The sequence below is a fragment of the Sebastes fasciatus genome, chromosome 9, assembly GCF_043250625.1.
Source record: "Sebastes fasciatus isolate fSebFas1 chromosome 9, fSebFas1.pri, whole genome shotgun sequence".
NCBI classification, from domain to species: domain Eukaryota; kingdom Metazoa; phylum Chordata; class Actinopteri; order Perciformes; family Sebastidae; genus Sebastes; species Sebastes fasciatus.
In genome coordinates this window covers 23,697,203-23,724,439 of record NC_133803.1, presented here as the reverse complement: position 1 = coordinate 23,724,439, position 27,237 = coordinate 23,697,203, and the positions used below count along the sequence as shown (strand labels likewise).

General features: G+C 42.6%; 1 protein-coding gene and 1 long non-coding RNA gene across 2 annotated transcripts in view; one reads left to right on the top strand and one right to left on the bottom strand.

Moving 5' to 3' along the window:
• The window catches only part of LOC141774288 (uncharacterized), a 49,385-nt gene extending 30,579 nt beyond the window's left edge, over positions 1-18,806 (top strand). The window contains exons 3-5 of the long non-coding RNA XR_012595296.1: positions 7,243-7,323; positions 7,483-7,628; positions 18,613-18,806. This is a non-coding gene — a long non-coding RNA (uncharacterized LOC141774288). The remainder of the gene's footprint in view (positions 1-7,242; positions 7,324-7,482; positions 7,629-18,612) is intronic.
• A 2,024-nt stretch (positions 18,807-20,830) lies between these two features.
• On the bottom strand, positions 20,831-26,942 carry cdc42ep3 (CDC42 effector protein (Rho GTPase binding) 3). The gene is made up of 2 exons (XM_074646830.1): positions 26,722-26,942; positions 20,831-22,655 (listed from the first exon to the last, which is right to left on the bottom strand). Exon 2 carries the CDS (start codon positions 22,429-22,431, stop codon positions 21,364-21,366), a length of 1,068 nt encoding a protein of 355 aa, XP_074502931.1. The 5' UTR covers positions 22,432-22,655; positions 26,722-26,942; the 3' UTR covers positions 20,831-21,363.
• Positions 26,943-27,237: the final 295 nt, after the last annotated feature.

The window sequence follows — 27,237 nt, the reverse complement described above, 5'->3', positions numbered from 1 at the left end:
GGCTACGTCTTAAAGGTCACATATTATGCAAAATGCACTTTTCCATGTCTTTTAAACATCAATATCTGTCCCCAGTGTGTCTACAGGCCACCATAGTATCATAAAAGACCATCCTCTCTCTTTTTCTCCTCCTCCGTTTGTCCGGAAATGGGTGCAGAAAAAAAAATTCGCTTTTTTAGTTGTCTTCTGACGTCATTAGAGAGCAATGCAAGCCATATATGGCTTTCCTGTTTCCAGTGAAACAGAACAGCACCCCCCCCCCATACCCCGGCTTGGTAACCCCGCCCACGGAGTAGCCGGCTCAGCAAGCTGCGTCCGCCATTGTTATTTCGACTGTTTACTAGTAAACATGCTGAAAGGAAAACCCGCTTGTTCTGTTGTTGGCTGCAATACTCCACACAAAAGCTTGCACCATGTACCCACTTCGGATCCTCTGAAGACCCAGTGGATGGACTTTATTTTCGCTGGTGCTGTGCCCAGGTTTATAAACTTTATTCTAGCTGCTATCTCTCCACTCGTCTCTCAGAGAGAGAGAGAGAGCTTCTCCGGGAGGGAGGGGGAGGGTGACGCTGTGTTGTTGAGGAAGTTTGATTGACAGAAAACGCTGACCAATCAGAGCAGAGTGGGAGGAGACAGGCTGTGAATCAGTGGTTTTCAGACAGAGGCTGAATTAGTCTCTGAGGCAGGCAGACTCAGGCTGCAGTATGAGAAGAATAAAGGGTTTTTTGAACATTGCAGCATGTAAACATGTTCTAGTGCAACATTAAAATACATCTATGAACCTGGAAATGAGCATAATATGTGACCTTTAAGCTGGGCGTGCAAATAAATCAACGTTGACTACTTGTTTCACACAGGGTACGAACACCGGTCTCCTGAGCGAAAGTCTGGTGTTTTTTTAATCACTCATCCCCCATGACCTCCTCCCTACGCGGCGTTTGTCACTCCCTGGTTCACAATTAACTGATTTTGTGGGATATATTCAAATTACAGAGCGTTACTTTCCGTAGATATAGCTACGAATGGTGTCTGAGAACCGCCGGATCTGCAAAAGTACTTACTTCCAGGCAACCAGCTGCTGAAAAAACATGTATTACTCATTATTTAATATATTTCATGAACACTTTAACAGAGGTGAACAGATAAAATGCCATGAAAGGCTTTGATTGCTTTATAAGGGAGTTATTGCTGTTGCTTTCCGTACCATACAACATTTTCAGGCAGTCTCTCTTTGAAGACATTCATAGTGTTGCACTCTGTAGTTCACATGAAAAGTGACTGAGATAGAGATGATTGATAGATATGATAAAAGAGAACTAAAGAAAGAAGTTCAAACTCTGGTTTCTTTCTCACCTCCGCACATCTGGCCAATCCCGGTGGGAAGTAGGTGTGAATATCTGCTTTGGAAAGGAACAGAAATCGTTAGACAAAGCCACCCCTAATCCAACCTCATACAGGTGTGGGAGGACGGGGTTCTGAAGCTATTCAACCATCTGACAAGCAGTTCTTACAGAGTATATTGGCTCCTTCACACATGTACACAATCTGGCAGGCAGGCAGCTATTTGGTTAGCCGGCAATTTTCCCTGGAAAGCAGATCCTATGCAGGTCGCTACCTACATTTAGTGTGAAAGTTAGCATGACCCATAGTCAGAACACACAGAATTATAAGAATATGGTTGGAAAATACTGGAATTTCCCTTTAAATAGTCCTCACTGATGAAACCATAAATCAAGGGTTACGGCTAACGATACGTTATATCGCTTCTGAAGCCGGGTGATTTATGATACTAGAATCATCATGGGAAAGCAGGGAAAGTGGGAACTGGGAGTCCGAGCTGAACAGGAGGGTGCGACCTCTTACTGAAGTCTCATCGTTGCTACGGTTACCCAGGTTAATGAGTAACCTTGGATTGATGGGGTTTCAGCATGCTCCTCCTGGAAACCTTTTTAAAAGCATTTAATAGAATTTATCCGCATGGTTGATGCCATTACCTCCCTCCTTACAGCAAAGTGGCTATACGTCTAATGACCTTTTACGAGGAACTGTAGAAGGATTGCATGATGACCTCCTATAGATCACGCCACAGCTGTCTGAGATGAAGCCATACGGTGGAACATTTAATCATATGAATGCATTTATAATCTCTCACAGAAGCTCAGGCTTATTTCCAACCGGTTTGACTCTTTGCATTAAGGCGTTTAAAATGTGCAACCCTCAAGTCGAGTTGTATTATTACAATTTAAAATGTAAGATGATTTTGTTTTATGTCCTTTCTTTTTTCTCCCTTCACTAAATTACATAACACGGTTTTAGGATGTTAAATCATCCAAATTCTTCCCTTTTGGTCCAAGATATGACCGTTTTACAGTGTTTAGTATAAAAAAGATGAATCAAACTAATCCGTCCCACAGATTTTATGATGGTTGTAGATTCACAGTTCAATAATATCTTGGCTGACGTTCAAAAGAGATTCCAGAGAAAGAAAAAACACGAGGAGAAACTCAAAAAGTACCACAAATTATAAATGGTGGAGAGCAAAAGGCTTTTCAAGTTTCATCAAACAAGAGGAAAACACAATCAGCAAAAGTTTTCTGTTCCGACTGGGTTTGAAATTGTTTTCTCATCGCTGTAATCTACTGAACAATACTGCTGCAATAAGCATCAAGTGAGATGCTTTTTGGTTCGTATTAGATCTGTTATCGCTCTGTTTCCTTCCTTGACCCACTCTGGGTTTATGGTTATAAATGAGTCCAGCAGTTGTGATAAAAAATGGACGGGCCATTTCTCTTGATTACAATCAGGATATGATGAATTAGTTTTTGCAATTTCTGCAGTAATAATGATAAGATCCCCAAAATACCAGATTTTACTATTCACATTGTTATACTGTAGGTTTCATTTTATCAGCATAAATTAAAAAGGGAATATCTAGTGTGCTATATGAATCAACCATTGTATGTTCACATACAAAGCATGCAAACTGTCCATTTTACAACTAGGGCCTTCAAAGTTAACACGATAACTCGTTTAAATGCCACTTATGTCTTTAACGCATTAACGCAGCTTGCGGTTTTCAGGTTGTAGTGGTCTTATTTTTAAAGCTAGAGTGAAGATACTGGTATCATGTGAAACTAGAAAACCTAAGGATCCTGCAAAGTATCAACCATGTCATACTAGCTTGTCGGGAAAGAGGTTAGATAAATAACGCTACAAACGTACACACAATGCTACACACTGCAATGATGCACAAACACAGATGTACCTGCATGTTCCTCTTAATGCATTAACCTTAATGAACACAGACACATCAAACTAAAGCCCCTCATGCGCTGCATTGTCTCTAACTTGTCCCGCCAATGTGACCTTCGCTGAGTCATTATTGATCGATTGGCTATCTGTATGCAACGCACCAGCAGACAGTCAGACACAAAACACCTGACTTTAATCCCAATCACCCGGGTAACTCGGCAAGTTGCTGTTGTCATGAAAAGTTAAAAAAAGAACCGCAAAGTCAACACAACCACAACTCCAGCTCCCTGTATCTCCTGTTAAACAAGAGACTTAGTATAGATTTTAATGGATGACTCACTAATAATAATTATGGGTTGATTAAACCCCTCCACCTCCTAAGTTGTGATAATGGTAGGGTGTTTAATAGAGGATGTACAGCACAATAACAAAGAGGATGGAGATTGTGTCAACAGTTCATGATGAAAAAAAAAACATACAGTGGTGGAATGTCACTAAGTATATTTACTCCACTATTGTACTTTTTGAGGTACTTGTATTTTACTTGAGTATTTCCATTTTATGCTACTTTATACTTCTATTCCACTACATTTCAGAGGGAAATATTGTAATTTTTACTCCACTACATTTCTCTGAAAATGTTAGTTACTTTGCAGATTTAGATTATTCATACAATATATAATAAAAAAATAAATGATGATACATTATTAAAGATTAAGCTATAAAATTATTAAACTGAGCTCCACCTTTACCAGCTGCAACATTAAAGTTATTATTTTATATATATTAACCTATTACTAGCATGATAACAGTACATGGTTTGTATTTTTCGTTTGAAGCAACATCTCAACCATTTGGTAGAGGCCTATATTAATAAAACTGTGGGGTCTGTTTAAAAAAAATATATATTCATTGTTATAATTGCCTCAAGGACATAAAAACTGCAAAGAGAACATTTTTCCATTGTTTTTTCTTAGTGAGGACATTAAAGAGATAGACAGCAGTCGGTTTGTGTTGCACCATGTTGATTTGAACACTAGATGGCACATGAGGTTAAATAATCAACACTATCATGCAGTAAAACATGATAAATAGCCTATATGACTATTTCCCAGCAAGGTTTTCTCACTGTGATAATTTAACTCCTTTTGGTTTTCGACCACTTTTTGAAGTCTGAGAAATTCTCACAACTTTATATGCTGAAGGCAACGAACACTTCAAACACGAGTCGGTTTGACAGCTCAGTCTGCTTTGAAGAGCTTTCCTTCATCTCTTCATCTTGAAACAAGCAGCTTCACTAGCGGATTTACACTCTGTCTGTTTTTAGGAGGCAAATTGTCTGACAGAAAACACGTTATGACTTCATCACAGTTACAGATAGAGCTGTCAGTCAAAAGACATTTTGAATGCGATATGTCAGCTCGGCTTCTCTGATGCGTCACCTCAAATCACTTTTCATCACATGTACCGTTCATGTGTGAATATTGTACGAATGCGAGTGCAGTGTTTGCACATTTATGCACATTTATGCACAAAAACACATAAAGTTGCCGTGACAGCCAGGCCCCAAACTGAACTGTGACCACTTAAGACCAAACAAAAACTTTCCACATGGCTTGCTAAGTAAATCCAATTGGTTTAAACATGAAACAAAAAGGTTTTCATGTGAGATTACAGAACAGATTTCAAAAACAACATAATTTTGCTGCGTTCGCCGATGAGATTTCAGTCATATGGCGTCTGTATTGTGACCGCTCCACTTTCTGAGTTTGTTAAACTCTTCTAATAAGGTTTATGTAATTTAGAAAAGCTCCCTTGGATCGGATCATTTTAGAGCTTTAGTGGATCAGTTAGCATGCGAGGATTAAGCTGCTGGAATATTCCCTCATCGTTTTCCATATTAGCCCTTTTTAATACAAACACAGGTCATAATAAGGTGGTGCTGAGCTTGAAAGGTTCAAAATTATATATACAATATGAAAGTAAAGTCACGGGCATGTTTGAAGTTGTTTAATGAACCACTATGAAGTGACTGCACCCTGCTGAGAACGCTGCAAACGTCAACACAAATATAATTTGTCTCTGAGGGACGACGGAGGCAGATGGGATGTTTATGTTGACTCTTCCTTCGGGTGGAGAAGATTTCCCATCTGTGTCCTTCAGGACACACGGGGGGAGTTTAGTGCCTCTGAAAGTTAAGATGTTACTTTATTTTCTGTTGCAGTTACTCTTTTTTGTTTTTTAGTGAACCTGGTTTCACCAAATGAAAAAATATTGTCACAATTTTGTGTATTTTTTTGTTTTCTTTTCTTTTCCTCTCTTTATACTTTACCTGAAAAGTCCTTCCAATAATAAATAAAACATTTTGAGAAGGCCTGCTTACGATTCATGTCCCCACTAGGGCTGGACTCACACCACGTTGCATCGAAATCGCCAGTCCTCCCATTAATTTGAATGTTGGATTTGCTTTCTAGGCTACGGCAGGATGCCAAAAATAAAAGCAGCGGCCCTGCAGCAAAGTTGAAACAGAAACTACTTTTGGAGAAACGTAACCCGACGTCATGTTGCAGTGGCCAATCACGTATCCGGCGATCAGATCGGAAGACGCCCACGGGAAGAAGAACCTTGTTTACCATCAAGCATCGTAGCATTCCGCTGTTTACCGAGTAACTGTGAAGATGGAATCACCGCCGTTATGACTTTTCCAGAGCTGTACAGCCCCGGCATGAGGGAGTACAAAGACGTTAATCAGGCAGTCGCTTGGCGTTCTACTGCTCTTCAAGGTGGGATTTGTGGTTTAGTATTATTACCTGTGCAACAATGACACTCCCACACCACCACACAACCCTGCACTAATCGCCGCAACGCCTGATTTGGTGTGAACGCAGCCCTAAGGCCCTAACCTGTGATAAGGAGCCACAAGTGGTTATTACTTCATTTTAAGGGCTCACAAGTCAAAAATGTTGGAAACTGCTCTCCTACACTGCAGCTTTAAAGGTACCTTGTTGCGATTGTTACTGGTAGAAGCGCTATGAAGCAATTTTTTCTACAAGAGGCTCCCCTGTTTTGTTTGGACATACATGCACTTGTGCGACCACGTGGGCATCACATGAGAGTTGGTGGCAGCAATGCACAAAAGAAGACTGCTAGCAAGCAAACATGGATGTAAACAGCGCATGATTTTGAATATTTGGTTGCGTCTGAAATTCCACACTAACATGCTATTTAGTACGCTAAAACAGTATTTGAGATTTTTTAGTATGTCTGAAACGCTGGCCCTAAATATCCCACAATGCAATGCGGTAGTGACGACAACGTTGCAAAGGATGTTGACGGACAGCTCTGTAACATCAATAACGCTTGAACAACTGCCTCCCGTGTGTTAGGAGAAGTAACTGTTGGAGCACACAAATGATGCGTGTGCACACATGTTCAATCGGAAATATTAAGTACAGTCATGTAGGCTACACATTTATTAAATTCCTCCACATCTTTTTTTAACAGAGATGTTGAAAGATCTCTTAGGACGGGAAGTCCAAAAGGTGCATTCAGTGTCCTAACCCTGGGGACACTAATAAAACCACAAAGTCCATATAGTCCTCCCGAGCTAAGTCACGTATTAAAGCTCTCAGTGTTTGGGGGTTATGTGCTGTCATGTGGAGACAAAGTTCACAGCTCTCTGTGATTTCATAACAGCGAAACAGAGAAATGATCATCTGTTGTCAGTTTTACAGAGAATTTCATAATGGCATGGTGCCACCCAGTGGTTCCACATATTACAGGAAAACACAACACACTGAATAAGAAGACATACTTGTACTGTATCTGTTTAGCTCAGTACCACAAAGTCATATGGTTTCTCACCACAATCAAGTTTTCATTTCACACATGACAAAGGACCAAATATGTAAAATATGTTTCTAACAATAGTAATAATTAGATTTCAAAGTCATTCCATGGACCGAAACCAGAATCCACTCTTTTCTGCAGATCAGAAATTGGCTCTATCGGCTGTGTTTTGCTTGGAGGGACTCCCAGAACGAGAGTGATTGACACCCGATCAGCTTCAGAGTGCGTCAGAGAGGCAGCAGCAACAGCAATCATCAAACCACAACCCTCCTTCTTCTTCTGTTGTCTTTTCAAATCTACATCTGCCTTCAAGCTATATGGCACGGTGTGAAATTGTAGTACTTTTGTTGCTATCATTAACTTTTTTTTTTTTACTTACAGGAGTTCCCTGTGTAATTTCATGATTGATGACCAGAAGCGTAAATTGGAGTTGACTCTGGGGGTAATTACACCAGAGAAAATGAGAAGTCCTCGACCAGTTGAGGAACCACTTCATAACAAGGGGAACTGGTACTGCACAGATACCAGTGAGTGAAAGTTTTCTCACCCTAATTTTAACAAAAACATTTTGTAGTTTTTTTATATTGATTCGTTTTATAGCAGTATAGGACAACAATGACAGTCTCTCTTTGACATTTTACACTCTGACGCTCACGTTACCGCAGTTTCACAGGCGTGTCAGAGAACTACAGTGGCCTTCAGGTAACGTAAAAACGTGAAAGGCTCTCTCTAGAGCCAGTGTTTGGTTTGTCTGTTCTGGGCTACTGTAGAAACATGGCAGAGCAACATGGAGGACTCCGTGAAGAGGATCCGCTCCCTTTGTAGATATGAAGGGCTCATTCTAAGCTAACAAAACACAACAATTCTGAGTTTCAGGTGATTATACACTAATGAAAACACAATTATGAATATTATATTCCATTTCTACTAATAGATCCCCCAAAATGTTAAAAATAAAGATAATAAATATTGACAATAAAAAGTACAGAATCTAAGCAATATAAGTGCAAAAATATAAGCAATATGAACAACGGTAATACACAACTAACGAGTTGTATATAGCTTCCCTGCATTAGGTAAAACAAATTACATATTTATAGTTATTTAATCAATCACAAGTTTCTTTAATATATATCTTTTTTAAATTTGTTCTTCATTTTTTTTATTTAACACCACCCCACTCCCCACCGTCCAACTGCTGCTAAAGCACCCCAGCACTTTATTACTTACACATTTAACTCGCTGTGCAATACCTTCTTAGTATTTATTATCTTTTATTACACGTTTTTATCCTTCTTGTTTTTATCTTATTGTCTTGTTTTTATCTTGTTCTCTTGCTGATGGTCACTGGAAGTTATCAAATGTAATTTTGTTGGCTGTATGGAAGTATCTTGAGGCTATTTTGTTAAATATATTATAATATTATAATAATTATAATATTGTTATGTTTAAGACAGGAGTAATTAAACTGGCAGATTTCATATAAACATTAGCCCTAACTGCTTTTAATCTTTTAATAGCCTTCTCACTGCTAATTTATGTATTGTTTTTCCAAGCTTCTTGGCTGTGTGGGTCATGGTCATCTCTGCTCAGGCGGTCGACCCTGAATAGAGTGACCAGGGGGGGCATGTGACATGTTTGGTGACCGTTTCTGACGGGGCGCTAATGATCGACTGGCACGCAAGCGGGTCCTTAGCCAGCCGGACGAATTAGCAGGTTGCATGCAAAGGACTTGGGATCAGGCCAGACCGCAAAATAGTTGAGTCATTTTCATTCTTCCCCTCCCTCGCCTTCGGAGGGAAGTGCAAACGCAGATAATCTCATTAGTAAAACATAACTTTTGTAAAAGAGCTTTAGAGTAACCCTTGATTGAACATGACAAGCCTGCACAGAGAGAGTGCAGATATCCTGAGTAAACTAAAAGTTATTATTATATCACCCTCATGTGATAGCCTTTACGTCATGTGATGCCCTTCAGCTTTAGCTTCCTGTTTCATCGGCCACTTAACCACCCAACCAGTTGAGCCTGTGTTTAGCTCTCGTGTTGACCCTTTGACCTGACCTTGCTATGAAGGATGGAAGTTGGACGACCCCGGAGGTGCCACGACCATCTCGAGATCCTCTGATTTATGAGGTTAAAGCAGAAAAATGTTGATCTGCCTTGTCATCCACAAGCTTTGATCGATGAAACACTTCCATTCAGCTGTCACAATAGTTTGACAGTCCAGCGACCTGCTTACAAACTATTCTTTATCGTTACAACCTGAATACAAAAGACAGATTATCCAGAGAAAATGTTAACTGCCATCACACAGATTAATGTCTCTACACTAAGGAGAGAACGGAGGACACATACAGCCCTAATTGTGTTTGACATTCATAAGCGAGGAATGTTTTAGTCAAGTGCTGAGACGAACATGGGAGGTCTCCAGATCGGCTTTGTGCCAACAAAGGAAAAATCCTCTTAATAAAGTTAAAGCTATGATTGTTAAAGCTCCGGCTGAATGTGGCTGTCCTTTAATGATCATATGGGCTTGAGAGTGAGAGCAGCAGACGGACACTAACTAGTATAACAGTAGAGGGAGCTGCTCACCATTCTCTGATACTGATATCATTGTGACCGCTCTAAAGCTTTGTAACAGGAATAAGTATGTTGTGTTTTCTAGCTGGTAAATACTTGCAAGTGAAGGGGTTCATATTTAAATTCATATTTTATTGCAATTTATAATTTAACGATTTAATATAACTTTCCACACAAGTTTATATCCAACAATCCAATGACAGAAGGAAAAAGAGAAAAAAGAAAATTGCACTATTGGAGGAAAAAACTCAAATGAAAAGAGAAACGGGGCGTGAATAAAATAAATACATAAAAATAGTTCATTAAATAAATAAGCTAAGTAAATATTGTGCAGTAGAAACAAAAGAACGTCTAAATTGAAGGGTGACTTTATTGGCTTCCCCAATGGGGCCATTTGTTTTTAAAATAGTAACCATTACTTCTATTTAACAGCCTAAGTGACAGTATTTCAAAGTAATGCTGCTCTGTCTTAATGACTCTGCTCATTTACAGCGGTGGGAAAGGCTGTTTTCCATACATTAGTAATTCAAGTTCATGCTGATGACAGCAGAGACTGACACATGGAAAGAGCAGCAAAAGTCTCAACAGTAATTGAACTGGTGAAGATGCGTTCTAAACTTTTTTGCTTTTTTAAATATGTGAAACAACAAGGTTTAATATTTAAAACAAAGTGTATAATACCTCTACTTACCTTTGGACACAAATCAGTCAAATTCTTAAAGCAATTCCTTTTTTTTGGTATTTATTTATATACTTTTTTTGAAAATCCCTAAAAAAACTTTCTCAGGTTTTATTCATTAAGAGTTTAAATTGAATCCATGTTATCGGCTTCATCAAGACTGTTTTTGTGTAGTTTGATCAGATTTGATGATATAAAGTAATAACCAAACAACTGTCATCAGGCTTTAAATCAAATATTGCTAAACCCGAATTGGTGCACAGCAATTTGCAACCCACTTCAAACCAGTGAGAAGAGCACCGAAAAAACAGAAATACATAAATCTGTCATGTGAAATATAGAAAACTATTCCAACTTCCAACCAGTCTTGGAAAGGGAGGAGTGAGCGGAGGGGTACTCAGTTGATTGCAATCTTCAACTACACCACTAGATGTCGCCAAATCCTACACATTGTACCTTTAATGCATGCCATGAACAAATAATAAAGATGACAATCCCCACAATGAATTAGGAGAGCTCCAAATGCACACATTCAACTCCAGTCCTGAAGTGTCATTGAGACGTAGCACTTTGTGTGATACTGAGATCAGTCTCATCAAAAGGATGGAGGGAAAAGCAGATACACTTTCCCAGAAACATTTAACTGGTACATTCGGAGGGAATCCTGACCAGTTTCTGTGTTGTTTCTTAACTGTTGTTTATCAATGTGCATCCAACTTTGTAATCACTGAGACATTAGGGAGTAGTAGCGTCTGGTATTAGCAGTATTTATCGCTGCTTCTGTGTTTGGGCTCCTTATCTGATTAACCGTCAATAATCCGTCAATTTGACATATTTCAAAAACTGGACAGCGGGGCAGCTGGCACTCAGGTCCTCAGAGGACATCAACTCTGACCTCGGTGATTCGTCTTTGGTCAGGGATATTCCTCACAAGATGCCATGTGCTTCAAACTCACTGACAGCCAAAATATGAACTTTGCATCTGGGAGGGTATTTTTCCTCTCCCGCAAGAAGACGACCCTGTGACCTCTGTGACCCTTGGGAAAGGTCAGTTACGTAAGAGTTGATTAAACTGGGAACATTGAAAAATAATATTCTACATAGTGTTATAGAACATCTTGCCTGTGGAGGGCTCACTCCATTTGCTGTTTTTCTTCTGTCAGCTCGGTGAAGCATTGATCACTTGAATCACGGCCCGACGGGGATTTAAAGGTGTATTTTCACAGGGAAATATTTGAAGACAATATGACATTCTGCTTTGAGTTATTGAGTCATCTTTGGTGATCCAGACATTGGCTTCTATTGTATTGTTTCATGTTAAAGCTCTTGGTAGTCATTTAATGTTGATCCTGATGCATACCGGGACGCTGTCCAAGACATTCTTAATATTGATGCAGGTTATGAAGAGAGCCAGGGCTCCTCGGCCCTCACACATGATTGACAATCCAGTGAAAGAGGCTGAAGTATAAGCTGTTATATTGCTTTACTCCCCGCGGTGTCAAATGGAAATGAGATGAATTTTGCAGACGTAGCTCGGTGTGTTTCAGGTGGAAGCACAATGCAGCTCTTGAGAGCAGGACAGAGGTCACAGCACTACGAGATCGGCACTGATTCATCACTCTTCCTCTTTTCTTTTTCTAAAATTGGACGTTTGCAGATCTTGTGTTTTGCTCTCTTTCTCTCCGTGCTGTGTGTTGTTCTGCTTTACTGCCTGACCGTAATTCAGCTGTGCAAACCTGAAGTGTAAAAGCCCCTCCAAACAAAGCATAAAACGAATGGCCGCCAGCTGCTGTTTCTTTTTTACGGTCCTATAGGAAAGGAACCTGCTCGGAAATTTCCTGCAGATGTGAGCGCATGACTGGCTGGTGACAACTTATAAAAAGGAGACTCTGGGGCACCCAGTGAGTCCAGAGGGAGACAGAGGGATCAAGCCTGCATGGGGATAAGGAGAAACAGAGTGGGGTCTTACCTTAAAAGGCAGAAACCTGAAGGCTGTAGGCCATAACAGCAGGAATGTAGCCCTCTGACCTGAACACCCGGTACTTTCATACACTCTCCTTTATGTGCAATTCCATGCAGGTCACTTTGTATCCTTAACAAATACACTTGATGATATAAAATATGAGTAAACGGTCTTGGACAGTTGAGTCGTGAGTCATCCCTCTCTTGTAGATATAAGACCGTCTGGAATTCTGCATGTTATCAAGAGAGCAGAGGCAACTCCACTGAAAATAAACAGGAGGCGAACTTTCTAGAGCCAAGGTAATTTTCTAGCAATGTGGGAAGATTTGCTTTTTGAGAGTTGAAAGCTTTACAATGGCCATCTGAGAGTTAGAAATACTAAATAATGCTCATCAGGTGAAACAAGCCATGAATCAACACAGTCAGTGTCCTGTTCATTGTTAATGGAGCAGCTGAAGGATGCAGCTTTCAAAGCAATAATTCAGCATTTTGGAAGATACCTCTAGATTCTCTTTCTTTCTGGGAGTTACTTGAGAAGATTGATATCACTCTTACAGACGGTTAGCCAGGCTAGCTTTTCCCCTGTTTCAAGTCCTTATGCTAAACTAAGCGGCTGCTGGCGGTGGCTCAGCTCGTTCTCATTCCCAGGGCGTCAAATACCGAGGCTTTGTCATGGCCGTTGGCGTGAGATATCAACGCACAAGGCACCGTTTAGCGCTAGTATGACACGCACTGGGCTTTCCATTAACTACAATGTAAACCCATCCGCTGCAACAGTAAATGCACAGGGAACGTGCTGTGGTGACGTAGTTTATAGAACGAAAAGAGACACAAAAGGGGGGTGGGACGAGAGGTGGATTGGTCCAACAAAAACAGGGCTTTCATCCAAGAGGCCGCTGTTTGTGTCCTTTTAACTTGCACTTTACAATCAGCTATTCGTTCGTGTCCCGTGTTCACAATGTTCATTTTCACTTTACAAACGTAGTAGTTTTAAGCCCAACCATGTAGTTCTTTCCTAAACCTAACTATAGTGGTTTTGTTGCCTAAACCTAAAGTGACACCAAGGGGCGTGACAAAGCGGCAGTAGGTGACGAGTTGGGATGAGAACGTGTTGGGTGGCTACATATTTAACATACAAACACGAGAGTGGAAGGCTATATCTATCAATCTCACACACATTGTATCTCCTTAGTTTAACCAGTTCACATCGACAATTTCGGGTTTTAGGTGGAGTGCAAATAGGCGCAGTGCCTTCCTGGGGAGTCATGCCGGAACAGAGACCTGTAGCTTTACTGTACCAACCGTATCTAGCAACCTCCATTATAGCTTGAAACGTTTCACAGAAGTACTGTGCAGATGGATATAAGCTGCTTTTAAATAGCTGTTTTTATGCTCGGTTAGGCTAACCATGAATTGGCTCCAGGTCCGTACTTGTGCCGCTTCCATGTCATATCATTTAGACCGTAAGAAAAAACTTTTATGTCAGGTGCCTAGCTGTCATTCAGAGTCACAGATATCAATAATTTCTCACTTTGGGAAAAATAACTATGCACAGTTTGTTTGTTTTTGGCTTCCCTGCAGCAAAAGTAGCTCAATTACTCCATTGTGTGTCTAAACTCAATAGTGTGACTACGAGGCTAGCAGTGGGTGTAACCATGTGTGAACACTCCCAAGTCAAAATAAAGGTTTTACGGTTTTTTTTTCTTTTCTGTCGACCTTGTGTGAATGTAGCATTATCCCATTACATAATGAACTTCTCATCTAACTCTTGGAAAGAAAGCAAATGGACGTACTGTATGTCTCAAAATGTTGAACTATTCCTTCAGTGTCACAAGCAAGATTATATAAACTATAGATAACGGTTCATGGTACAATTAATGAAAGGCCTTATCAACAGACTGTATATATAGGCGGATTTTCGTATAAAATATATTTAAAAAATGTATATAAAAAATAGTAACACTGAAAATGACACGTGCAACAGAAACATTTTGCATGTAAATCTTATAAACAATCTCTAAACTATTCCTAGGAATGCCATGTACCCGCCAATAAACGCCACTCCCCAGTGCAACTCAATGACCTGGCCTCATTATCTGGACCTAGAAGGTGATTGAGTCCAGTCATCTCATTATGGTGACAGAGATGTTGTTGACCTGCTAGAGGAAAAGATGGTAGGTGATGTCACTCACATCTATAAGGGGATATACCCCCTAAGCCCGTTCCCCTCCCTCACCCTTCCCTCTGCATGGCGTTAGAGGAATTCTCAGAGGGTTGTCTGGAGGAAATGCAGCAAAGAGCAAATATATAAATACCTCCTCTGGGTGAATATAGGTTGCTGGCCAAAGGAGAGGACTTGATGGGCAGTTGCTGCCCTGCTGGGGGCATGCCATTTAAAAAGATACAAAATATAGACACGGGTGATCTTAGAAAGACTCACATGATCACTGCCTTTGGTTTCGTTCCCTCGTGTTGCCTTAGAAGGAGAGTTCAGAGCATACATTACTGTCCCATCCCACTGGGCTCAGTCACAGTCCCATTCTTCCCAGGCTGGAATAAATAGGAATAAATATGAATAATTCATGAATTGTTTGCAGTGTGGGGGTTGTTGTAAATTAAGCCGATTAAAATGGCAAGCGCAGACTTTTTGCTAAGCCCGATGTCTCAGAGCACCCTTCTGCAGTATTTATCATAAAGCTGACAGTGAATGCCACCGACTGCAGGCTGAACCTAATAATGTACATTATCTCGTGTCTATCTGGGAAACAATCTGTACTGTATCACCTGACAATAGGCTGATGTGCATGAATCAATATAATAAAACACCAGTGTGTTTGAGTTAGTGGGAAAATATAGATTATTGTTGAATTCCTAAGTTTCATTTAGATTTTTATTTATTCCTTTGTTTACTTGCAATTATTTTTTTAATAAGAGCTTACATGGTTTTAGCATTATTTTCCTTTAATCAAGCAGTGTAACACATACGTATGTTTGACAAAAACTATTTGTGAAATAAGTGGGAAATAAAGGCGAGAAGAAAGTCTAGATTTAAAAAAGGAAAGCACAGTTGCCACAAAAGTAAGTTAAAAGAAATTATGATAAATGCTCAAACATATTATTACAATAACACAGGCAGAGAACTGTCAATAAGTTAAACTCATGTCACTTACACAGCAATATCTAAGTTTGCTATATGTAATACATCTATGGAACAGTGTGTAACATTTCGGGGGATCTATTGGCAGAAATGTAATATAATATTCATAACTATGTTTTCATTAGTGTATAATCACCTGAAACTAAGAATCATTGTGTTTTCGTTAACTTAGAATGAGTCCATCATATCTGAAACCTGCCTTGGCAGAGGTCTGCGCTCTCTGATTGCACTTCTAGTGTTATTTCTTCTTTCAAAAGTTAAATAGTCTCGTTTTAAATTAGTTTTTTCTTTTATCACCTATAGCACTAATTGGGCTCCTGGACCCTAAAGATAAACATTTTACTTTAGAGGACTACTTACTTTTGACCATACCTGCCTCCCCTTGACACCACTCACAGCTGTATTAAATAACTGTATTGAAATGTTTTAGCAGCACGACAAGTGATTTACCGAACACAAAACTAGTATTATTATACCAATTTATAAAGTATACAAATTAAAAATAATCAATGTTAATAGCTATAACTATAGTTTACAGAAACCATTTTTGAACTATTCGTACAAGACCAGGTATTGTGCTGATTACTCCCCAGTGCAATTAACCCCAAGATGATGCAGATTAGAGATAAATGAAGCGTACGATTAAGCTTACAGTAGCTCTTGTTTTGCTCTACATAGCGTGGCACCGAGCACCATTAACTGGGCCTGGGTTTTGTCACTGTGGTGACACAGCTCTGTTTAACTCTCTCTGCCCTCCTCTCAGCTCGGCCCTCACGTGCTGAAGACACAAACTCAACTCGCTATGGTTACTGTCAGCCAAACAACAGTCAACAGTGCAGTGAACCTGAGCTGTCCACTGCCTGCCAGACCAAACTACATGTGAGCTCGCTCGTATCTGCACTGCATCAACCCCCTGCTCAGGCTCATTTTTATTCACCCCTGGGAATAAGTTCTCTCTGCTCTCTGCTGTTGTTGTCTTTTGAAAAGGGAGCTGCAGCCCCGCGCTGCTAAATCAGCAGATCTGCAGAACACTTGATTCCCAGCTCCATGCTCAGCATCCCAAAGAAAATGTTCTCAAGAAGCTTTTCTACTACTGAGGCCCCCGATTAGCAGAGGCATGGCACGTACAGTATGCATCAACGATGAATAACATCTCTCCAGCAAGCAAGAGAAATATTTCACAATAATATTTCTAAGAGAAGCTGCGCTCATACAGCAGATATTTCCTCCTGCCCCGGTCTGTTGGTGAGATGGAAAGTATCTGTGTTTGAGCTCATTTTGTGCTGTAGCAGGTGAAGACAAGAGGAGCTTTATCCTGCTGCACATGGGGAAACATCTTATTAAAATTTCCCCTCTCATCCGCCTGACGAGGCTCAAGTCCGGCTACGAGGGGCTCCTACACCGACACCTCTATGTGAAAGACAGTGTGCACATTATGCAGCTCTGTTGTGGAGGTCGGGTGGAAAATTTTGCTGGGTCTGAGCTGTGCTTTCTTTGGCACCGGTGGCCTCTGGGCCAAAAGCTTATTCATCTGTGAACTGACAGCTTCACCTTAGCCCAGGAAACAGAGGAGCCGGATCCCCTGGATCACCGATCTGCTGGAGGAACGTTTATGATTTACCTTGTAATGTAAGGGCGGATGTTTGGTGAAAATAGCCTTTTTGTGCCTGGGTGATTTATATTTTATATGGTAGAATTTGCCTTTAAAAGTTGTTTATGTTCTTTTTTCTCCTCGTGTTTTTCACCGTCCTCCTAAACCACGGCATCAAAGTCAAAGAGGCAGAATTTAGCAATTAGGCTTTTTTCTGTTTTTGTCAAGAAAGCAACTGGTTGGGGAAATTACAAGGCAGCAGGTAGAGTGGCAACACCCGTGTCACCTCCCTCTCTCGGCTCACGTCACCAATTTGGCCGTCTGTTTTCAGTAACACCAGTTTGGCTTCACCAAAAAAGGAACATTCATTTCTCAGTGAATTTATCTCGAGAGAGATTCAAGCAAATGGAAAAACACAAAGCTAGGCTATGTGACTTGCCAGTAAAACAAGTGGAATATTGTTCTGCTTGTAAGTCTGTGGGTGTCACAATGAGTTGGCTGATTGTGTTGCTGTACGGCATGTTTGTGGTGTTACAGTAACATGGAGTTTCAGAGTCGAGGTCTCTTCAGGTCAAACTTCCACCTTGGCCCTGTGGTAATGAGAAACTTTTCCTCTAGCACTATTTCTACCTTCCGTTTATGGTGTTTTCTCTTCTGCCCTCCGGCCTCCAGAGAAGACTAAAACACACTGTTGAAGTTGTGCAATTCAAACACAGACTTCCATTAGAGAAACCTCTATGGCTCAACTAGTCGCTCAAACACTGTATTTCATGTGGAGCGCTGAACTCGGAGAACATGGAGGCAGCGTTGAGGGTGTAACATATGTCGAGTATTTGTGTTGGATTTCATAAAACACTGGTATTTCCTGGTATTTTGTGTCTGGCATCTCTACAGAAATACTGCCAATGCGTTACACAACACACTAAAGGCTCTTTTGTAAACCAAAGGAAGTTTCCTTGGGGTCCATGCCTGTCGAAATTAAAGGCTGTCATCAAGTCAATGACGTGCCATTGCAGGTGTAAGCATAGTAATTACCTGGACGGCAAAGGTTTTCATTACTCATACTTGGAGAGTTGGATGCTTCGACTCAGTATATGCAAACTCTTTAGCACCGATGCTGGGATTTTCCAGCGGCCGAGGTATCTGCCATGTCATGGCTTTTCTTCTCCTCTAACATCTGGTTTCACGGGGGCTTCAGATGCCTCGGCTGGGGTCGGCGGTGGTTGTTTACGGACATTCTGAGGCCTCTGAAGGATTCGGGGAGGTTCGCCAAATTGGCCTGCTAAATGACAGAAGTGGAATTGAACCCAGATAATTATTTGCAAATGAAATTAGCTTGCTAACACAAGTATAAATGACTCTGGATGTGTTAGGAGAGAGGATGACACAGTGGCACGTGGGTGTTTGGGGGAAGCTTGCCATAAGCCTCCATAAGTTGGGCTCAAAGGGACAGAGGATCAGGGCGAGGAGGCCCCCAATGAGGGGTGGTTGAGTTCAAGAGGCTGCATGCATGGGTAACCACTGCTGTCCTGCTCTTTCAGGCTGTTGCTCCAACACTGCTGGGTCAACACATCTTTATTGTAACTAGACAGAAGGAGAGGACTCATCCATCGTTCAGCACTGAACAAAGTTTGCCTGCGGTGTTTTACAGCCTCATCTCGCTATACATTCTGGCTGCAGATAGCATGGCTCTGAGGTCCGGAGCCCTCCCTCCTCACTTGAAACAGCTGATTTATGTCTGGTCCTGGACACTTGTGCTCTGTGGCTGGAATGCAGGGAATTTCTGAGCCCCCTCCTCTGCTTGTCCCGTCCACACGCAAACAAACGGAGCAGGCGCCTGGTTGGGCAGATGAAGCCCCACCGGTGCTCCCACTGCAGGACAGGGACGCAGAATGCGAGGAATGTCAAAGGCGAGAAAATAAAACCATTCTGTCATTCTGTAGCTCTTTCTTTTCTTGCTATCTGTCATGTTTGCCTTTTCCCTTTTGTGCTACATGTTTTTCCAGCATCTTCCAGCCGATTTGACTGTTATCAGGCCATTAAATAGGTGTTATCTGCCGCTATAAGCACCACAGATGTGGGTCATTAGGTGCCTACTACACCCAATATTAGGTTGGTGTTCAAAATGTAACGTTTCATTCGGTTTTACAATGTAGAACATTTATCTTTTAAGGTTCACTTTACATCGTATGAGGTGTAGTAGGCCTCTATTGACCCAGATCTATGGTGGTTATAGCAACTGATGAAGCCTATTTAATGGCCTGGTAACAGTCGAATTGAGTGCATTTTCAGCCTCTCTCGAGTTATCTTGTTTAAAGTCCCAGTGAAACTGAAGTTAGAGCGTCTTTAGCTTCTGTACTGTGATGTATTCCACAGTGAAACAGAATATTTGAGCGGTGTACAGTTACTAGAGGGATTTAAATCAAATCCTTTGCATTTGATTGGACCACTTAAAAGACGGCGGGCTTAGCATGTAGCACAATACCGGGTGTCATATACCGAGGCTTTGTCATGGCCGTCGGCTTGTGCTACTGCCGCACAAGGAACCCTTTAGCGGCGGTATGAAACGCAGCGGGTCGTTCCATTACCTACAATGTAATCCCATCTGCGGCAACAGGAAACACTCCCAGAAAGGGCGCCGGGAGTGACTGTGGTGATGTAGTTTTTCATCCAGGAGACTGCTGTTTGTGTCACGTGAGTCACGTTACAATCAGCTGTTCGTTCATGTCACGTGTTCAACGCATTTAGTTTCATTTTCACTGTAAAAACTTAGTAGTTTCAAGCCCAACTATGTAGTTTTCCTAAACCTAACTAAGTGGTTTTGTTGCCTAAACCTAAAGTGATACCAAGGGTAACTATAGAGTGCTCCTGGTATTTTTGTAGGCCAACCAGGAAGTTAGCATCGCCCTGAGTTCCCTCGATTTTTCTATTGGCTTTTGGATTATTGCAGAAAATAAACTCTGTGGCGAACAAACATTTATGATACTAACATGTTTTGTTCAGCAAGATAATTTTCACAAATGACACCACTTTTATGATTTTTGAAGTGGGAATGCAATCGCCAGAAGCTCACGTTTGGCTATTTTGTTAGCAACCGCCTTTTTTAAGACATGTAAGCGCTTCAGAATTCACGAGGTTATTTATTGATATATTTTATATCATAGAACTAAATGTTAAAATCTCTTAAGCTTGTGTTAACCACAAACCTTATTTCAGGCATCAAACTAAAAACCCATTGACTTCCAGATGAGGGAACCGGAAGTGCTAAAATGCTAACTCTTTTCTGGGTTTTAGCACTCATTCCTGTAGCCCTCTATAGCGGTTTTGATGCCAAAAATAAAGTGACACTAAGGGGTGTGACAAAGCGGCAGTGTGTGACTAGTTGGGATGAGAACGTGTTGGAGTTACTGAGGACTGTAGCTCCATTGTAGACTGTACAAACACCTCCCTTGTCACTAAAAGTTGCAGATTGATTGATGGATGGATGATCATGATATTATTGGTTGAAATTGGTTGGTCCTAGCTTACATAAGCACATGTCATATTTAGTTTTACAGGAAGAAAAGATCATTGGATTTTGATATAAAACTACAAATACATTTATTTTTTTCTCATTTTTTTGTATATATTGTTAAATAGGTGCACAATATGACCGGGGATGTGATCTAAAAGTGCTTTTCACCTTGACTTTAATCATCTTTTGGAATTAACTCTCAGTTCGGGTGTATGCACACATTACCTGTCAAAAATTAGCCAGAATAGGACAAAATGAATTTATTTGTGTTACAATTTTAAAAACACAAATATGCATAGTGTTCTGCTGTTTGAAATGTGGCAAATGAATTATGTGACAGACAAAATAATGCTTTGTTAAACACACTTAAAGTCACAAAATGCAATATGTTCAAGACTGTGTAAAAAAAGCAAAGGGCCTCAAAGTTACTGTGTATATACGGTGGAAGTCAACATAAGAACACAAATCTATCATGTAGCATTTTTACAGTAATGTAAAATCAAAGGCACGATGGCTGTGTTTTAACTCAATAGCACATGCATCTTAAACATGCAGCTGGCATGGCAAACAAAAAAGAAGAAGAAGAAGAAGAATCAACACTCCATAGAAGCTAGAATAGTTATATGTTTTGACAATAAAAACATAAGCAGCTCTGTCTATTGTAGCTCGTTCATCTCAATGATATATCCAGACACCATCTTGATTGCTTTGTGAGTCTTTCCCTCCTCGTGGCTATAGTTTAATAATTCCCTTTGTCCTCCTGGGGCCTCGGCGCAGCTCAAGGCCTGCTCTTCGCTGCGGGTTTATCCATTATGTTGAGCACATCGTCCAAGATGGACGGGCCCAGATCGAGTTCGAGGGAGAGGAGTGACCCCGTGATGTGGGCGAGGGAATCCCGCGACATGGTCTTCTCCTTGGAAAACTCAAACTCAAAATCACAGATGCGGCCCTCCTCCACACCGCTGTCTCTGTCCACCCACTCTCCATTGCACTTTGAGAGCTCCTGCTTGAAGCCCAGAGTAATGTCATTGTTAAAGTGTCCGTAACCGTTGCAGTTGCCGTTTCCGTTGAGACTCCTGCCGCCGTTGCAGATCTTGCTCTGAAAGTCCCCTTTGCCGCAAAAGCTGTCAAAGCTGTCGCTGCTCATGTCACTGTTCAGGCTGCCGTTAGCTTTGAAGGTGCTGTGACCGTTGATATAGTAGGACGATGGCTTGTCAAACCTGGGTTTGCTCTTGTTTATTTTGTTAGCTTTGGCGACTGCCTTCGAGGTGGACTTATCTGTGTTTTCCAGCAGATCCAGGAGGACGTCAGGCTTCGATTGGATATCTGTGGAAGGAGATGGAGGCCCGCTGTTGAAGACGTCCATGGAGCGCAGCAGAGCGTCCATCTGCAAGATCTCCACCTCCTCTGTGCTGTCAGGTTTCATGGGAGACCCCATGATGTCTTCCAGCGGCTCCGGGGGCATGGAGAACACAGTGGAGGAGATCATGGGGAGGGTGAGCGCCTGGCAGCCGCCGATAGTTGGGAGGGAGATGGCGTTCTTGAGCACCGGAGAGGGGGTCTCGGTGAAAGAAGCATCGCCAGTGCTGTGAGCTCTCAGAAACTCACTCTGGATGCCGTACTGAGGGTGGACGCCTCCCTTCCCGGGTAGGAGTTCATACTTCCCCTGGAGGAAAGACATGTCTCCGAAGGCGTCTCTCTCTCCGCCCCTGCCAATGTGGATGGTATGGCGAAAGTCCCCCAGCGGTGGACTGATCATGTCTGGGGACAGAATATCTCTGAGGCGACATTTCTTTCCCTTCTTGTTATTGTTGGGTTTCAGGTATATGGGTGCTTTTGCCGGCATGGCTGTAGCTGCGGAAGAGATCTCAGATATGCAGGATAGAAAAGTCGGAAACGCTCTACAAGTTCTGGACGTTGCAGTTCCCCCCGGGAGGAGCTCCAGTTACATTCTCAGTAACAGACAGGACTCCAAAAATAAGTTCAGCAATTGCGGCATCGATCAGGAAACGAGATTCCAAGCAGGACTGGTGACGTCCGTCGCTGTAGGAAGGTCAAATGGCCACTTTCCTGAAATCAGAGACAAACAGAGAGTATGTCAGCATTTTTCTTTAAAACATGAACTCAGCACTGACACATTTCCTGAAGGGTTCCTATCCTGCTTTCCATAAATCTGGTCAGCAACAAACAAACTCTGGATCCTGCAAGAGAAAACAATCTTATCCTCAACTCGCATCTGGCGAGCTCAGAAGCCAGAGAGTAGAGGAGGAGGATGAGGCCTAGGTCGAAGGCTTTTCGCTGCTCTGTTCACATTTCCACACATGAGCCTCCTTTGGCCTCCTCGGCTCTGGATGTGCTAATGTGGACCAGCTGGAGCGCAGATTGGGAGAGGAGAAGCAAAGCGGGACTTTAGGAGGATCAGAGCGGGGCTGCCTGTTTTATGAACGAGTTACTGCTCAGACACGCACACAGATAGAAAGAGATGGATCAGAGTCGGGGGGGATAGAGGGGAGGGAAGAGGTTTAGGGGATTACAGAGCAAGTGGATCTGAAGAAAGAAGGTGATGCAGATTGTGAATTGATGGGCAGAGGGTTTAATAAGGGGCTGAGATACCAGCCAGGCTGCACAATACATCAGGATGGGTAAACATTATTAAGGCGGGATTGGATTTGATAAAAGGTGCCTGATTGCATGCTGCCTCCTCAGAGCTTTTCCATTACAAATCCAACCCAGAATGTCACCATGTCGGCAGCCGGCTTAGTGTAGGATGAACGAAGAAAGAGGAGAGAATCGGTTTGACCGTTTGAAATGACATAGCAACCGAGGAGAAAGGGAGAAACACTCCGTGGAGGAAGGGAGTTGACTGTGTGTGATGGGGGGGTGGGAGAGAGCACCAGTGAGGAGAGAGCTTGCCCATTTATAGACATATTTACTTATGAGAGGTCTGTCAGCAGTGACAACGCCGCACAAAAGTGCCTGGGCGGTCAGGTCCAAAAAAAAAGTTTCACCGAGAAAACATCCACATTCCTGCTGCGACCGACCCCGTCGAGACGCACTGCATCAGCCTTATCAGAGACACTTTAAGTAGGCTATGTTTATTCAGCAGGCACATTAGTGTGGAGCCAGAGAGACAGACACTTGCTGCGCATTTGAATCCAAATAGCAGCGCTGACATCCACTCTCAACATGGATTCTTGTGTTTCCAACCTGTTTGAGGAAGCGCAGATATCCTCAGCCTTATGAGAGCCACGGCTTCAGTAAACTGTATAAGATGTGAAGTACAACGTGAAATCTTCGCACTTCACGGGATGCCATTACAACACAAATAAACCTGTCAGCCAGCAAGCACCATGGGGCTATTTATAGCCATGACAAACACGGAGGGATGCGGAACATGTGTGAGTTTGTTGAATGGCAGTGCCGCTCTCTCTCCGAGGGGCCTTGTGTGTTCGAGTGCTGGTGTTGAGTGTTTGCGCGAGGAGCCTGACTGCGCTCGTGAGAGATAGCAGTTTTGAATGCACGCCATGTGTGCGATGGAGAGCGTGTTTGTTTGCTAACAGTGAGGGAGAGAAAGGGAAGGGGAAGGAGGAGGGCGAAGAGGAGTGCTGCAGTGTTTGATGAAGGGAGGGAGGGGGGATACAGCAAAATCCCTCACTTGTTTAGCTCAAGCTTCTTCCATTTCTCTTCCTCCCACTTCTTTTTGTAGTCTCTTTCCCTTTCGATGCTGCTGCTCCTCAATCCTGTCTGACCTTGACAGCTGATGCTCGCTGCAGTGGGAGATGGGGCTCGGATAGGAAGTGAAACAAATGCACCAGCAAGCCAAAAGCTGCTTCCTGTGGGCTCAGAGCGCACATATCTATATCTGTGTTAACTTTTGCATCGCTGTTCCCAAGAATAGAAGGTCACTGCTTGCTGAAATACTTCTTATCAAACGTACCTATTGATTATTGGTCTGCCCTGATGAAATTATAACCAGTCTGTGTGGACCCTCTCTCTCTTGCACAGCCCATGCATTATAATAGATGGGATCAATAGTATGGACGAAACTTGTAGGAAATCCTCTTGCAGAAGAGTCTTGCAACTCTCGCAGGAGGACATCTGCTGTGCATCCTACCCAAGGTCAACACTTGTGGCCCGTGAGAAGTCAGCTGGTGCGATGAAAGCCTGGAGGTCTGACCTTCACGTCAGCCGTCCTGCTGGTGGCCCAGTTTGGCTCATATGGCAAACATGACTGGAATTCCAGAGGCCAACAGCAAAGTATGAAGAAAACAATATCCCCATGTTGTTGTTTTTTTAGGAATCTGCTGCAGTATGAGGGTTAATTGAATGAGTACTATTGATTCGAGTGTATGTAGAGAATCTCAAGAGTTATGGAAATGTTAGTTAATCTGGCCCAAGAGGAAATTGATCAATTACACCTCAGGATATCCCAGGATGGACCCTTATGGATTGACCCAGTGAATCCATTTGTGTCTCTGCAGGATGTTAATAGTTGAGCAGGTGCATTCTGGTATATCTCAAAGCCAAGGCTAGATTTGCACCCTTCTTTTGGAACTAATCCAAAAAGAGGCGGCGTGGCACGTGTTGACTGGTTCAAGCCCGGCGCCTCCACAGAATGCGGGTTTCATTTACACCTCCGGGGGGAAGTGGGGGATCTGATGGCACCTTGCTTTCAGAAGTGCTCGCCTGAGCAGCCATCCATCCAGACATAATGGGGAGCTGCAGGATAAAGCCACTACTGTGTCATTGGGTCAGCAACAGCTATCTGTCTGGGCATGAAACGATCTGGAGCCACTCCAGCCTCTTTAAAAATGGAGCTTTGCCTCATCAGCTCGTGCTTGGAGGGTCGGTTATTAGTGAGGTGGGAGCGAGGTGATGAAAGCCTGAGCGTGGGGGCTGATAAATGTAGGGTTGGTATCTGGTAATTGAACTAATGGTTGTGATTTGTCTGGGTATTTCTGGACACCTAAAAGCCACGTGTGATTTTAGTGGGTCAGTATATTCTTAGAGGCAGTGTAAATCTTCTGTAGCCTAAATAGATGCTACAGCTTGATGATGCTCGAACTGCTCCAAAGCCGGTGATGAGGGATGTAGAGAGAGAGAGAGGCTCAGGAGGGCAGCTGTTCAAAATATGACCTGTATTTGACTTCCCCATTCTTTAAAATAGACACCGTGCATCACCTAAATATTCCTCCCGTGATGGGATTACTGTGCTGACATCTCACATCAGCGCTGTTTAAAAAAGTAGCACGCTATTTTGCACTTGTGTAGTAGTTGTGGTCAGTTTAACATCATCAGCATGTGGGAGACAAACTTCTATTCCTTCCGCTGTGTCTACAAAGCAACTTTGTGGAAGTTTGAAGTCTCCAAATACTCCTCTGACATCTAACCGTGGCCTTGACTTCTTGTGTCACGCCTTTGAATAGCAGAAAGACCCTCTCTTTGGGGCTGTTATAAAAAGCACATACCACAGAGGGTAATGGTAGCCTTACAGAATAGACTGAGCTGTTTGTTGCATAAAAAAAAAAACCTCAATTATAGGCGAAGGCCTTACTTTCGGGGGCCTGGTGGCGGTGACGAAGGCGAATGGCAGGGTGGAGTATTTGTTCTGTCTTTCTTTCTCGCTCCCCCTTGTGCCACCCGCAAGCATGGCCAGCACATGCCAGAGTTATCCTTGGCAGGGATGAGCAGGGAGCCGAATCAAAGCGTATGAAACATGAAGGGAATGTCAACATACACTGGCAAAAAAAGAAAAAAAGTCCTATCCCCCCTAGTGTACCCACAAAAACCTCCTCTCCCCTTGAGAGATAAAGGCAAAGCCAGCTCTGCATTTCAGAGGAACATGCCTTAAGCGCGTAGCTGGACTAAAAATGTCTCTTGGAAAGCGGACAGGATATCATGTTGCTCCTAACAGTTCAGCTCTTGTGTTACATGTGTGAGACAAACGCTCCTGTGCAAGCTTAACTTGCCATGCATGCTTTCGCATGTTTCATTGTCACTAAGAAATATCCCGTTCTGCTCCAGACATTCAAGATAAAAAAACACTTACATGATGGCAGGCATACTGCAGCAACATTGTCCTATCTACTAATTCAGATTACAGAGTGAAATAAAACATGCTCCCGCTCACACTCACCTCTTGGTTGATCCGTCCCAGGTATCGCTGCTGTTCTCCTGAATGCTGCAGCCTCTGAGGTTGATGTGTCTGTATGTATGTGTGTGTTCAGTGGCTGCTGTTCTGCTCCTGTGGCTTGTTGACACTGCCCTGCCTCCTGTCTCTGCCTCGGGGCTGTACTTCTGTCGACTGGGACGTCTGCCGGACAGCTGTTTTGGAATTGCTCTCCGGCTCCTATTCCCTTCTGAAGCAAGTCAAAGTCTCCTCCTACACCTCCCCTCACTGCTCCCCCCTCTTCTTCCTCTCTCTCTCTCTCTCTCTCTCTCTCTCTCTCTATGCGCTCTCGCTCCCTCCTCTCCCTCTACCAGCACCTGTGCATGTCTATCCTCTCCCAGAGCTCAGATTTTTTAAGCAGTTCTGTGGTGTTTGAGGATCCTCTCTGCTTCCTGTGCCTTAGTGGAGCTGCGGTGATGAGTGATCACAAGCTCCGGTCTTGCAGAGAGAGAGAATAGGCACTGGCCTCATGGGATGTCTGGC